At 35.7% G+C, this 13,118-nt stretch overlaps 1 protein-coding gene across 1 annotated transcript in view; it reads left to right on the top strand.

The window, feature by feature from the left end:
* Positions 1 to 13,118, top strand: part of CSMD1 (CUB and Sushi multiple domains 1) — a 1,074,877-nt gene that overhangs the window by 328,020 nt on the left and 733,739 nt on the right. The window contains exon 3 of the mRNA XM_066547292.1: positions 1,201 to 1,313. Within this exon, the coding sequence (XP_066403389.1) occupies positions 1,201 to 1,313 (113 nt within the window). The remainder of the gene's footprint in view (positions 1 to 1,200; positions 1,314 to 13,118) is intronic.

Genomic DNA, 13,118 nt, shown 5'->3' with positions numbered 1-13,118 from the left:
CTAATTTTGCAAACATCTAGTTCAGTGATACTGCTCTATTAGTATATAGCTTACAGTTATTTGTTATTTCTCTTCTGTAGTTCTGGATGCCAATTAATGAACTATAACTTAATTGTACCATAAATTTCAAGGACAATATGGTTTTTTTTGTTTTCTTTTTTGTTTTTGTTTTTTCTTTTTTCAAGACATGGATTTTCTAAACCACCTAGATCTTTAAAAAACACAGCTGTCTTTTTGTGGGTTTTTTTGTTTGTTTGTTTGTTTTTGTTTATTTGGGTTTTTATTTATCTTTTTCAACATCTAAGAAGCTCTTTCAGGGTGAAATTTGAACAAGAGCCGGTTTTCTGGCAGGGTTATCCTATACATAATCACATACCCCTATTGCATGATACGGAAATTAACTAGTGATCAGCTAAGCCACCATTATAGTTTTGTTTTTGTGGGACAGTAATGCTCTCTTGTATCTTACTTATGAGAAATTAATCATTAAAAAACCATCTCCCTAGTATCAGCCAGGTCTAACAAATTGTGTTTAGTGATGTTTCAATAAAGGATCTAAACATTTTTCTTCAATCAATTTTACCTTCAAAAATATCCAGATTTTGGGAAATTGTCTTATAAGCAATATTGCAATGTAATTATAGCTTAACCAAAATTCCATTTTGTATGTAAAGGTAAGACTACTAGTGAGAGGAGAAATGTAAGTAATTTTTTCTGAAGCTCTCAAATGGAAATGTGGTGGTTTGTTTGTTTTCTAGTCAGTTAAGGTATATCACACTGAGGATATGATATCCATGGTTTTCTGAAGCAGCACCTGGAGGATAGACAAGATAGCCTAAGCTATGTGAAATTGTAGGAAATATCTCTGAGTTAGTCAAGACCTGAGTATCTACTTCTAGGTGTCCTAAATGTACCTATCTTCATCTTAAAATAAGTCCTAACACCAAAAAAAAAAAAGTCTTCAGTAGGTCTTTCTTTCATTGTTTTCTGGAGAGTACATAGATGTGTTAGCATAGGAGTGTTTTAAAGTCAAGGACACATTTGAAATTTTGCACTGAGTGTTTAGAGATGCGTCAGGGTAAAGTCCATAATGTGTTTGCAATTCAGATGTAAAATCATTACGTTTATCATAATGCTCGTCACATCTACTGATGGGCTTTATAATAAAAAGTGTTAGTAATTTGTGCCTTTTTATTGCAGGTTATCTGGATTTCAGCTTCCATCATCTATTGTGAGCACAGGCTCTATCCTCACCCTCTGTTTCACCACAGATTTTGCTGTCAGTGCCCAAGGCTTCAAAGCCATCTATGAAGGTAAGAACTCCTCTTACTGGGTGTTCACTGTACTTATAATACATGTTTTTCATGTTGAAATGTGATGTTTCAATTCTGTTTGGGATTTGAATAATCGGCTGGTATTGCATTAACTGTGGGGCTTATTTTGTAGCATTTTAAAAATATTGCTTTATAATGGACATAGTTTTGAATTTTAAATTTAATTTAAACTGATGCTGCAATTTCTGGTGGGATTTTTAACAAAATTTCTCAGGTCTCCAAAGCTGGATTCAGAGATGGATTCATTTAAATGGTTTTATTATTTCCTAAATGATTTTTTTGGAAGCCTCTTTAGGCAATGTCTAACTTTTAAAGGGTGTAGTGATAAAAATGGGAGAAGATATGGATCCTAAGTGATCTTGAAAATGAATCACTAATCTCATTGTGGAAAATTAAAAAGATGAAAACAAAAATATATGTATATATAAAATTAAACAGAAAAGCACTTGAAGCATACTCTGTGGAAGGTGTTAGACTGCAGGGAAGATTCAGTTCTTGTTAGAAATAAGGCCAAGCATTTCTTGTGTCTACCAAGAATTATTCTTATTAAACTGGAATGGTACCTTTTGTACAGCTCAAAGTATTAAAGAAATGATTTTATGAGAATTGTAGCCTTTATTGGGGAAAGTTAACAGGTACAGTGATATTAAGTCACCTGCTTGTTGGATAATAAGGGTATTTTGGGTGTAATTCAGGATTGTTTTTGAACTGAGTGTGTGGTGTTGCATTGGTTGTTTTGGGGTTCTGTGTGTGTTTGGATTTTTTTTTTTATTTATTCATGGAAAATGCAGGGCTTCTAATACTTAAAGTTGTAAAAGGCTAATTTTCAGATAACTTCTCAAACTCCAAGTGATTTTTTTCTATGGTTTCATAGATCTAATCCTTGACTGAGAGTGTTTATTCTGAAAAATTTGCCTACAGTCAGTTAAGTGCCTGAAATGTTTTTATGATGCAGTTGATGTGGAACTGAATGTAGAAAGTAGTATGGTTTGATGGTAGCTCTTTACCAGGAGAGAATTTGCAAGTGTTTAAATCCATTACATTGGTCACCACTTTCTCTAATGTCACAGTACCCCAGAGACCACAGGTGCTTGGTGAGCTTTGATCAGGTTTTTCTAGGACTGTTGAAACTTTACCTTCCTTTCTTGACAGTGACAAAATCTACTCCCTATTGAGATATATCTTTCTTTCATATTTCATTAATGTTTTGAAGTGAGTGTTTTTTAAAGTCTCTTGAATTCAATATGCATATTGAGGAGATTACATAGGTGTGAACGACAGGGGCAAAGGAGGTGTCATGAGTAGCTGAAACTTCTTTGTTTTGAGCTTTTTCTCTTTGGGTGGGTAGCTCACAGTATGTCTCTCCTTGGCAGCTATTCCCCCCTTCCTTTGTCCTTCAAAGCCTTAGCACCTGGTAAGTCAGCTAATCAGCCTCTTATTTTTTAACTAATATGGGGACTGTGAGAAGACCTAAGTTTCATTGCCATAGCCTATTGCTTTACTAGGTAAATTGAAAAGGAACATCAGAAATCCTGAACACACCAGGAACTGGTTTTGTTGCCTCGATAGGAAGCTGCTTTCTACAGACCTCTATTATTCTCTCCTATGAGATGCATGCAATAGCATATTTCATCCTTTTATGCAATCTGAGCAGTTTGTTTTTTGTATTGAAGAGCACAGTGAAAAAGGCTAAAGGACATCTCTTGACTGTCAACTTAGGAACACATGCATGGAGCTACAGGCTTTAATATAATGACACTTCCTGCTGGCCTACTTTCTTGTAAAAACCCCAGCAGGAAGAGCTGTAATTAACAGTGACAGACAGCACCACTTTCTGGTTAAACAACACTGCCCCCTTTCAGATTTAGGGCTGCAAACCTAGCATTGTCAATGAACTTTAAATTGATGTCAAAATGTGACATCCAGCTCTGGAAAAAAAATGGTGAATGTCACTCAAGTGACAGCATTTCAATCTAGAGACAGGCAGTGGGTACTGATGGTTCTAGAAGGAATTGTAGCAGTGAAGGGTCAGGTGTTTTGTTTGTGAAGGCTTGGAGTGATTGCTGCTGCAACGGCCAGCTGATTTGCCCCATAGTTTAAGAACTTCCATAACTGTTCCCTAGACAGTTCTTAACAGTGACAGCTTCTGGCTTCTGTGTCATATGTGATTTTAAGACAGGTGTTCAGTTCCTCTAGGGCAGGGGAATACAGACCGGATATAACCAGTCAGAAGAAGTTTTTATAATCACTCTGCCAGCTACCCATCCCTTGCTAGTTTGGTTTCCTAAACTATATGCCTATCCCTGGTCTTGGCCAGCTCTTTCATTCTTCTCTTGAGTAAGTGAATTGCTGTTCAGTTGGAAGCAAGGGGAGCATTGAAGTGCTACTGAATGCTGCTGCCAGCTGAGAATTTGGGATATTGTGGGTTCAGGATGCAGAGTTTGAAAAACTCAGTCGGGCACTAAAGCAGGAAACAAGGCAAGTGAACCACTTCAATGGTGATCGAATGGCCTCTGAAGTTATACCCATACTTGGTATCCCTAGTAGAGAGAGAACATGACATCCTCATCCCTGGACTAAGATTCTGATCTGTGCCTTTTACTTAGTATATTCTTCATTTATTACCTCAGCTCCTATGCAGCAATGACATAACTAGATCTTTTGTGTTTTTAAAATATAGAAATAAGAATGAAGCTAGAGAATCCACATTATAGCACTGTAAGCCTTTGAATATTGCTGATATTTACATGATTTAGTCTGGTGTCAACCATATGCCATGTGGATATTTAATATTAACTAAATTAGATCTTTGTGGCAGTAGACCTGAGAGTTTAACAACACTGATGTAGTTGGGCAGTTACTGAACTCTTAGGCTGAAATGTAGGTTTCTTTACTGGATCATTCTTTCACCAGATTTATGTGTGTTTCTGAGATTTTTAACTAATAATACTTTCATTTTTCTCAGTGATCACATCTGATCTCTAAGTTCTGGTACTGGTGGAAACTTAAACTGTTCTTATTTTCTAGAAATAAAATTATCCGTGGAAGATTCAAACATCTGATTATATCAGTAAAAAGAACTATGAACTTCAGAAGTAGTAAGTTCAGTTTATAGCATCAGTCAGCTTAAACTATTAGACGATTTCTTGACCATTACAATCACTGTTTAATATATTAAACATAACTTTTTAGCAATGGAATTGGAGAATTGAGGGATAGTTCCTCTTTCTGTAGTATGTGTTTTGTTTTTTTTTTTATAACTGTAGTGGAATCACAGGAAATAGGTTTAGGCTTTGCAGGGACTGCAGAAAGAGAAAATAAAGTACTTGGACTTGTGCAATTTTACTTAATTCCTTGGTAAAATCAGTTTTGTTCCTGCTTTTCTAGAATGAAGTTAACAAGCCATTTTTTTAAAAGGTGCTTTGAGGGCTACATATAGAATTAAAAATCAGCATTGGTGTATCATTGTAGTAGTTTTCTTTGGAAAGTCAGAAGTATTCCTCCCATACAGAAAACTTGCTTATATTTGGCAATAGAGACAAATGCTCTCTAAATTACAGCAGTATCTGAACTGCTATGCATTTATAATTTGATGGTCTTTCTTCTATTAAAGTACCATGGCCTGCCATTCAGAGAATCCCGCTGTCAAGTGGAAAAAAAGTAGCAAAGGTACAAAACTCATTTCACAGTGTCCTCCTAGTCATCAACATAAAATGAAACATCATGGAGTTTACCTTATATTTGGCTACACTAGTGTCTGTTACTAAACATTAAGATGCCCTCTAAGGCTAACAACGCTTGGTTCATTTTAAGGGGTTTTCTTGGTTGATTTGTTTTGTGTTTTGGGGTTGTTTTTTCGGTTTAGTGGGGTTTTTATTTGTTTTGTTTTCTTTGGGGGTTTTTTGGTTTTTTTGGGTTTTTTGCGTTTTTTTTGTATGTGTGGGTATATGTGGTTGTTTTTGTTGTTTCTAACCATATTTTGTAGTGTACAACTGGTGAACACTGCTTAAACAACATGCCAGATGTACTGGACTTGGTGTTTTTTCATACCTTTCCTTGACTTCTGTTCTACAGAAGCAGCTGTTTCTTGCCAGACAAGAAAGCTGGAAGAAAGTCCTTCTGTTCTACTTGCCCACAGGCTATATTTCCTTTTTTCTTTTGTTCTTTGATTTCTCAAAGCTTTCTACTCACACCCAGCATTAACATTTATACTGTCATTCACCTCGTCCTCCCTTAGGCACCTTCCCAAAGCTTCTTTTTAAATCCCTTTTGACATCAACAGCAGAAAGCAGTGATGCATTTCTGTGGTGTATAGCCTTTGAAGAAATTTTCTGTTTTTTTCACCTCTTGCAGGTCTTGTTCTTCTTGAGTATCTGTTACATGGTAGGGGATTGTTTTGTTTTGGTTGGTGTTTGTTTTGTGGTTTTTTTTTTTGGTTGGTTTGATTTTTGTTGTTGTTGTGTTTTGTTTTTTTTTTTTTAAGGTTTGATACTTTTGGATATATAAAAGAAACAAAAAAAATTGAAAAATTTCCTCTACCAACTTAGTATGATTCTGTGAGTTTGCCAAGGTAATTTTCCCAACACTGTGACTTTTTCCAGTTAACATGGACCTCAGTGAAGATAATGGACTTCTGGACTCAAGCTAATGTGTTTTAGGTTTTGCTTGTTTCCCTCTATCAAGTACCAGAATACCTTTTCTGCACTCAATTTTAAGAGTAAAATTTTGCTTGTCATTTGTTCAGTGCTTGAACTGCTTGCTACTTGTTGTCCATGAATCTGGTTTATGGCTTTGTAGTTGTTCTCTCAACAAACTCTGATACAATGATGAGAGTAGTTACTTTCTGGGAATGGATGAATAATCCAATGAATAATCTGAGGCAAATATTTCAAGTTCTTAGTAGGAAGCTAAATTGGCAAGAAAATACCAACTTTATGCAACTTGTATGCATAATGATTCCTGCTATTCAGTGTGAGATGAGTAGTCTCCTGAATCTTCAATCTAACATTGCCAGTTAATCTCTGTGGTTTAGTCATGGGTGCTGTTTTATCTATTAGACAATATTTAATTTTAATAGAATCATAGAAGATTGGAAGAAATTGTAAAAATCATCTATCTCAAAACCCCAACACCACCATGGGCTGGGAACCTTTCCATTAGCAGATTCAATCATTGGAACAATTTCGATTGTTCCAGTGATGTGAAACTGCGAATGACTTGGGAACATCAGTGGATTATTACATCCAGCTCAGAAAAGCTCCAAAAGATTCTAATGAGTATCTAATGATGAAATTGAGAGTTAAGCAGTTTGTTCTATATTCTCTTGTGTGGGTTTTGGGAAGGATTCAGTTTGTCACTCCTAAACCTGTAAATATTTTCTATTCTGCTGTGGTTTTAGTAGAAAGAAGCAGTGTAAATTCTATGAGTTTAATATTTTTAAACATTAAAGGCACAAATTGCCTTTTTCTTAGCTTTTCTGTGGCCAGAAAACTTAGCTAACATTAATGCTGTAGTAAAAGCTGCTGCGGCTGTAAATATAATATTGACAATTTTTTTTCTGTTAGTGTAATTTGCCATAAGACCTTTTAACAGGCTGATATATTTCTATTTTTAGTTAAATACTTGCTATTTTGGTAATCTGTTCTTTTCAAACTGAGATGTTTGTTGAACCTTTTATCAATATGTGTTGGTATATGCACATGATGAAGTAACCCGAAAACTTTAAATAATTAAAGTAGAGACTGAAAAAGGACCTGTTTTTAAGGCTGAAATTTGTACTTGTACCTGTCTAGAGTGGAAGTATTTGTTTTAGAGAATGAATGTAGGTATAGGTTTTCTTTGTCAACTGCAGTCCTTACAAAGGAAAATGTTGGGGTTTTTTTTCTTTCTTTAGCAACTTTTCTTTAAAGTAACACCTCTTTTGTAACAATATCATGTGAATGACTGTAATGATGACATACAGGAAAGAAATCATAATGCAGTTTAAAGAAACCCCTGATATTTCAGGTATCACACCTTGCCATAATTAGTAGTAGCAAAATCTCAGGGCAGAAGAGGTCTAGCAGGGCTGTCAACCTGTTCTGTAAGACCTCTACTACCTAATCTAGAATATAAATTATTTAGATATGAAAATATTTTTGATATTTTAATATTGATATCAAATAAAGAAAATTATTTTTAATTCTACATAAATTCAGAAAACTTCTGGAAAATGAAATACTGTGTTTGTGAGGAGAGATAAGTAAAATATTCTGCTTGTGTTCTGAAGTGTATGAATGGGTTAAAGAAGTGAAATTCCTTTAACTTAAATGTTGAATTTCAGCAATATTCAAAGGACCAGGAGTAAGAAATCTGGAATGTTATTTCCTTAAAATATCCAAGGGCAGAAATTTCCCAATAAGAGGTTCTAGGAAATTCTTTCCTAGAAAAAAATGCACTGTACTGAAAATTGTGACAAAATAGACCCTACTTGAATTGTCTAAAAATTAAATTAAATGTTGCAGTTCTCATTATCAACCCATGAATTTTGTACCTAAATGAAGAATGACTTTTATGTTACATTATGTTAGCTAATTTGCAAGGTATGTCAGCTGTGTTCTGCTTTCCAGCTTTCACACAGGCTCAATCTTTCCAGCTCGATCTTTAATGAGGGAATGGCATCCTTCCTGTGGCTGGTAGCCCTTGCAAAATTAATTACATGTTTTAAGATAAGCTCTTAGGACTGTCTTTCTGGCTGCCTCTGATTCTGGAAGGGATTATTTTGTGCCTTCTGGTGACTTACTGATCTGTGTAAAAGCTACTGTGATTTTTGTCCTTGGTACATAAATCAGTAACAAACACCCTATTGGTGGTTTGGACCTAGTAATGATTTAGTGTACTTGTAGCCTCCCTCTACAAAATTCTTATTTCTGCTACTATTTGAGATCACAAACCCAAAAGGAAAATGTTTTGGTAAAAGTGGGCTTACTAGAGAGAAGTATTAAGGCGTCAGTCCTCTGCTACTATGGGGTGCCAGTCCTAAACCAGAACAGCACGTTCTAGCATGGAAAACAGAAGTGGAAAGTCAGTGTAGTAACAGGATTGCTTCTCTTTCTGTGCAGCCCAAAGAACTTACTACAGTGGTTTCATGCCGCTGCTGCATCCTGAGAGATCATCATCCCAACTGTGCTTATATTAATATCCCGTTTCATGTTCTTTCTAGTCTGTCTTCATTGATGTGTGTTTGTATGACTAATATTAACTTGTGAAAAACACTTCAAGAGTTTTTTGAAATGTCACAATTATCCAAGTGCAGTCATTGCCTCATCTGAATGAGTATTAAGGTTATTGTGATTTAGCCCCAGGGGGCAGCTGAGCACCACGCAGCTACTGCCTCACCAGCCCCACAGTGGAATGCAGGAGGGAATTGGAAGGATAAAAGTGAAAAAATGTGTGGGTTGAGATAAAGACAGTTTAATAGTTAAAAAGCTGCATGTGCAAGCAAAACAAAGTAAGGATTTCATTCACTGCTTCCTATTAGCAGGCAGGTGTTCAGACATCTCCACAAAAACAGAGCTCCATCACGTCAGTGGTTACTGGAGAAGGCAAATGCCATCTCTCCAAACATCCCTGAGCAATGGCAGCCCTAGCCAGACTCCAACCTTGCCCGTTTGATTACTGAGTATGACACCAAATGGTATAGAATAATCCTTTGGTCAGCTGGGGTCAACTCTCCCAGCTGTGTTCCCTCCCAACATCTTGTGCACTTCCAGCCTAGCCATTGACAGGACAGAAAAGCCTTGACACTGTGTAAGCTCTGCTCAGCAATTTCTGAAACCTCCCTGTGTTATAAAAACTGTTTCCATCACAATTTTAAAACTCCATTCTGTCTTCTATGAAGAAATTTAATTCTGTCATAGCTGAAATGTGCAGTGTGATCTAAAAATCCCATATATCAGTGTTGTAGGTAGCTTAAAAAAAGAGCTCCAAACAAACAAACCCCAAAACAAAAAAAACCCAAAATAAGCAAACCCCACTCTTACTGAACAGGAAGAGACTAGCTTTGCCTCTCCTGTTCAAAACACTCTAGTCCTTCTATCTGGACTTTAATTTTTTAAGTTAAAATATTTTCTCTTGAGCTGAAATAGTTTGGTAAGCAACCAAGATCAAAACTTCCATAATTCTAAAATTTTAATGGATTTTTTTAAAATTCATCTATATAAGGAATTTAAGGAATTTGTCTCTCCTCCAAGTGCTTTTCTGAAACAAGCCATGCAATGTGACTTAACAGAGTTGGCGTTTTTGTTTGTTCAATTCTACAGCCAAATGGAATTTGGTGGAATAACTTTTTGTTCATAGCCTTGCAGATTTGCTGTCATAGAATTTTAAGCAGCCTGTGTCCTTCCCTACTCACTCCGTATTTATTGCAAACAGCAACTGATGTGCCCAAAACCAGCATGCCTGTAGTTAAAGAAGAAACCTGTTTTCTGTTCAAATTCCATTTTGCCTGAACTTTCAGCTCTGGGCTTAGCCTTTTCCCTTTTACCAATGTGGAACTCAAAATACTGCCAGCATTTTGGGCGTATTGCCTAAGTACTCACAGGAGATTTTTGATGCATTTATCTATTTGGTTGAAAAGTTAAATCATAATTTGTTACTGGATATTCTCGGTAGTGCTAATTTACGTTCAGATGGTCCCAGATTAAATGCAGCTGTTGCTTACCTAGATTTTAATGAATCTGACTATGACTTGATTCATTTGTGGCCTTATTTGTAAAGCAAGTTATTTTTTTCCTTTGGCTGGCACAAAGTAGGGGAAATTGTAAGGGACTTTTCAACTCTCTGATAATAAAAATACATTTCCAGGCATACCACTCTGGTTTGTTGTAGTCTTTACAGTGCTTTTTTTTTTGTTATCTATTTTCCTTAACTTAAAGTAGTATCATTTTTTAATATAAAAACTATATTTCTACCTTTATAGAAAAGTCTCTTCAGCTTACTAAGAGCTACTGTTGATAAGTACTTTGTATTTATTATGAATCTGCCTCCAATGGCAAAGATGACTTAGGGATTTTATGTCTTTTGTTGCAAAAATAAAAGAAAATTGAAAAATCTCTATCTCATCTGGAATCCTTGTTTCCAGATTTTTATTCTTTTAAACTGGCAGAAGGTGTAGTGTGATTCCGGGTTGAATCAGTATTTCTGGAATAAACCCCTGTGGGTTATTAGGATAGAAAATAGGAAGTTGGATTTGCTGTGTTACTGTAGCCAGCAGCTGTTATCCTGATTAATTAAAGGTTGTATAATTAGTTGTGTTAGATGGATAGTTAGCACATAAATGCAGTCACATACCTTGCTTTTCATCTTCTCTTGTATAACTAAACCATTAATAATTGCACTTTGAATTACTTTGTTTTTCATATCCTTCCCACATATTGAAGGTTTCATTTGCATAACTTTTCAAGTTTTCCTTTTGCATTTTGGATAATGAGGCAGATAGATGGATGTTTGCAACAAAATATACTCATCAAAACAGGCATGTCTAAAGTTTTACTAAGGTGCTGATCTTGCTTAGTAATGAAGTAGATAGCTGGAAAGTCACTAATTTGTTGATTGTGAAGAAAAGGACTAGATTGCTTGTAGTATACATAATGTAGACACTGAATTTTTAACTGAAACATTTGAGATTTGTTCAAATCTATCACATGATCCTCACCTCCATGTTTTTGCTCTATCTATTGGACTACTTTGTCTATTGAATATCTACCTACTGTTTATTCACCCAAGTAATCTCATTAAATTCATTAGGTATATGTGTTGCTATAAATGAGTCTGCAAAACCATATAGAGTACTTGTTAACTCTCTATTTTGTATTTGTACCCTTTAACACTTTAAAATCTTTTATCTTGTATATAGTGGAAGACTTCCTAAAACATTTATAGAATTATTTATGCATGGAATACTTTAGAGAAATCTTGCTTTAAGGTTCTTTGAAGCTGGCTTATAGGATTGACTTGAAAAGGGCTATGGAGGCTTGGAAGGTCACACAATCTCTTTGACTGTATTAGATCTGTGCCTTTCTTACAGTTGCTTAACAACACAAGGCACATCTGTGTAGTGTCAGTGGATTGTAAACCTGAAGTCACAAGAAGGTTAAAGCAGCAGTTTTGGACATGCAAAACTCTTATTTATGGGGAAAGTCAGCATTCTTTCTGTGTGTATCTATGGAAATCCAAAATTGTTAGGGCAATCAGTCTTGAGTATCTGCTCATTATTAGTCCAGATGACATTTTTACAGAAAAGGAAAAAAGAACAAGAGAGTAGTTATAGTTGCACAAACAATTATTGGTTTCTGCTCTTTTTCATAGTATAATTTTTATTCTTCCTGTGCTCATCTGGGTCCACTAGTTGATGTTTTCTTATTTATAAGTTTAGGACGAACTTGAGGTTACTCATATTTAAAATTATTTTATATATTTTCTCTTTCTTCCATGGTATGCAATTCCACGTCTCATCCATACTTACTTAATATGGTGTTCCATGCATGTTAGCTACTACTCTTTTGGTTTTTTTTTTACTCCTAAACCCAGTTTTCTCAGCATTTCTGTAGTTGACTATGAGTGAGTTGTTCATAACTTTGGGCTCTCTAAAGACAAGTCTTTGTCTCACCTCTTATTGTTCCTGTACGTGTACTTCCCTGGACTGTGTCCTTTATCTATCTCTGCTTCACAAAGACTCAAAGCAGGCTTGTATTTCTCTGAACCATGTCATTGTGCCAGTTGAAAAATTCTTCATTCTGCATAGACTGTTTGCTAGACCTATTAATTTAAAACTCTGGTTGTACCATCAGAAAAAGAGGGAGGCAAAAAAAAAAAAAAGGAAACCAAATTAGCCTTAGCCACTCAATTAGAGAAATTGCTATTGCAGTTAAATGAAGTAAGGCAAAGCTGCAGGCAAGTTTAAGAATTTCATGCAGGGTGAACCTGACTGTAGCAAGAATCAGTCCTGAGACCTTGCAAGCCCTTTATAAAGCTCGTGGTCTGTTACTGAGGATGGCAGTACTGGATTAGAGGGTTTCACAGTCATAAATCATGGCATGCATAAAACAGTTACTTCTCCTGCTACAGCTTTAGTTTTCAAAATTGCCTTTTTTAATCAAAGTTTTTATTAGAAGTCTCCAGAGAACTGTTGACTGTGAGATCCTTGCCTGGTCCATGTACTACCCAGCAGCTTGGGTGACCCTTGCCTGACTAGCTCCCTAAATTTGTGATAGCTGGATAAAGAGCTATTCATAAAAGGTTATAATCATTAAATATTTCAAAAGCCAATTAACATTAGAGGCCTGTGTTAACATTAGAGAAATAATCTCAAAGCAGAAGTGCCTATTTGCCTTCTTTGACTTTGCAATTTGAAGGACTACCTTAGCTGTCTATAAGTTGAGCATTTTAATCATAGAATAGTTTGGTTTGGAAGGAACCTTAAAGACCATCTAGTTAAACTGCCTGCAATTAGCAGGGACATCTTTTTCTAGATCAGATTGCTCAAAGCCCAGTCAAACCTGCCCTTGAATGCCTCCAGTGATGGGATATCCAGAACTTCCCTGAGCAACCTGTTCTAGTGTTTCACCATAATCTTGTAAAAGATGTTTTTATGCCTAATCTAAATCTACAAAATGCTTTAAAACCTTGTCGGTCTCCCTAATACTTCAGATCTTGTTGAAGAGTTTCTCTCCATCATTCTTATAATTTTAGGCACTGAAAGGCCCCAGTGGGATCTCCCTGGAACCTTCTTTATGGTGAACAATC

Source organism: Molothrus aeneus, chromosome 3 (genome assembly GCF_037042795.1).
Source record: "Molothrus aeneus isolate 106 chromosome 3, BPBGC_Maene_1.0, whole genome shotgun sequence".
Classification (NCBI taxonomy): Eukaryota; Metazoa; Chordata; class Aves; order Passeriformes; family Icteridae; genus Molothrus; species Molothrus aeneus.
The sequence above is the reverse complement of the archived record's forward strand: the minus strand, read 5'-3'. Positions and strand labels throughout refer to the sequence as shown.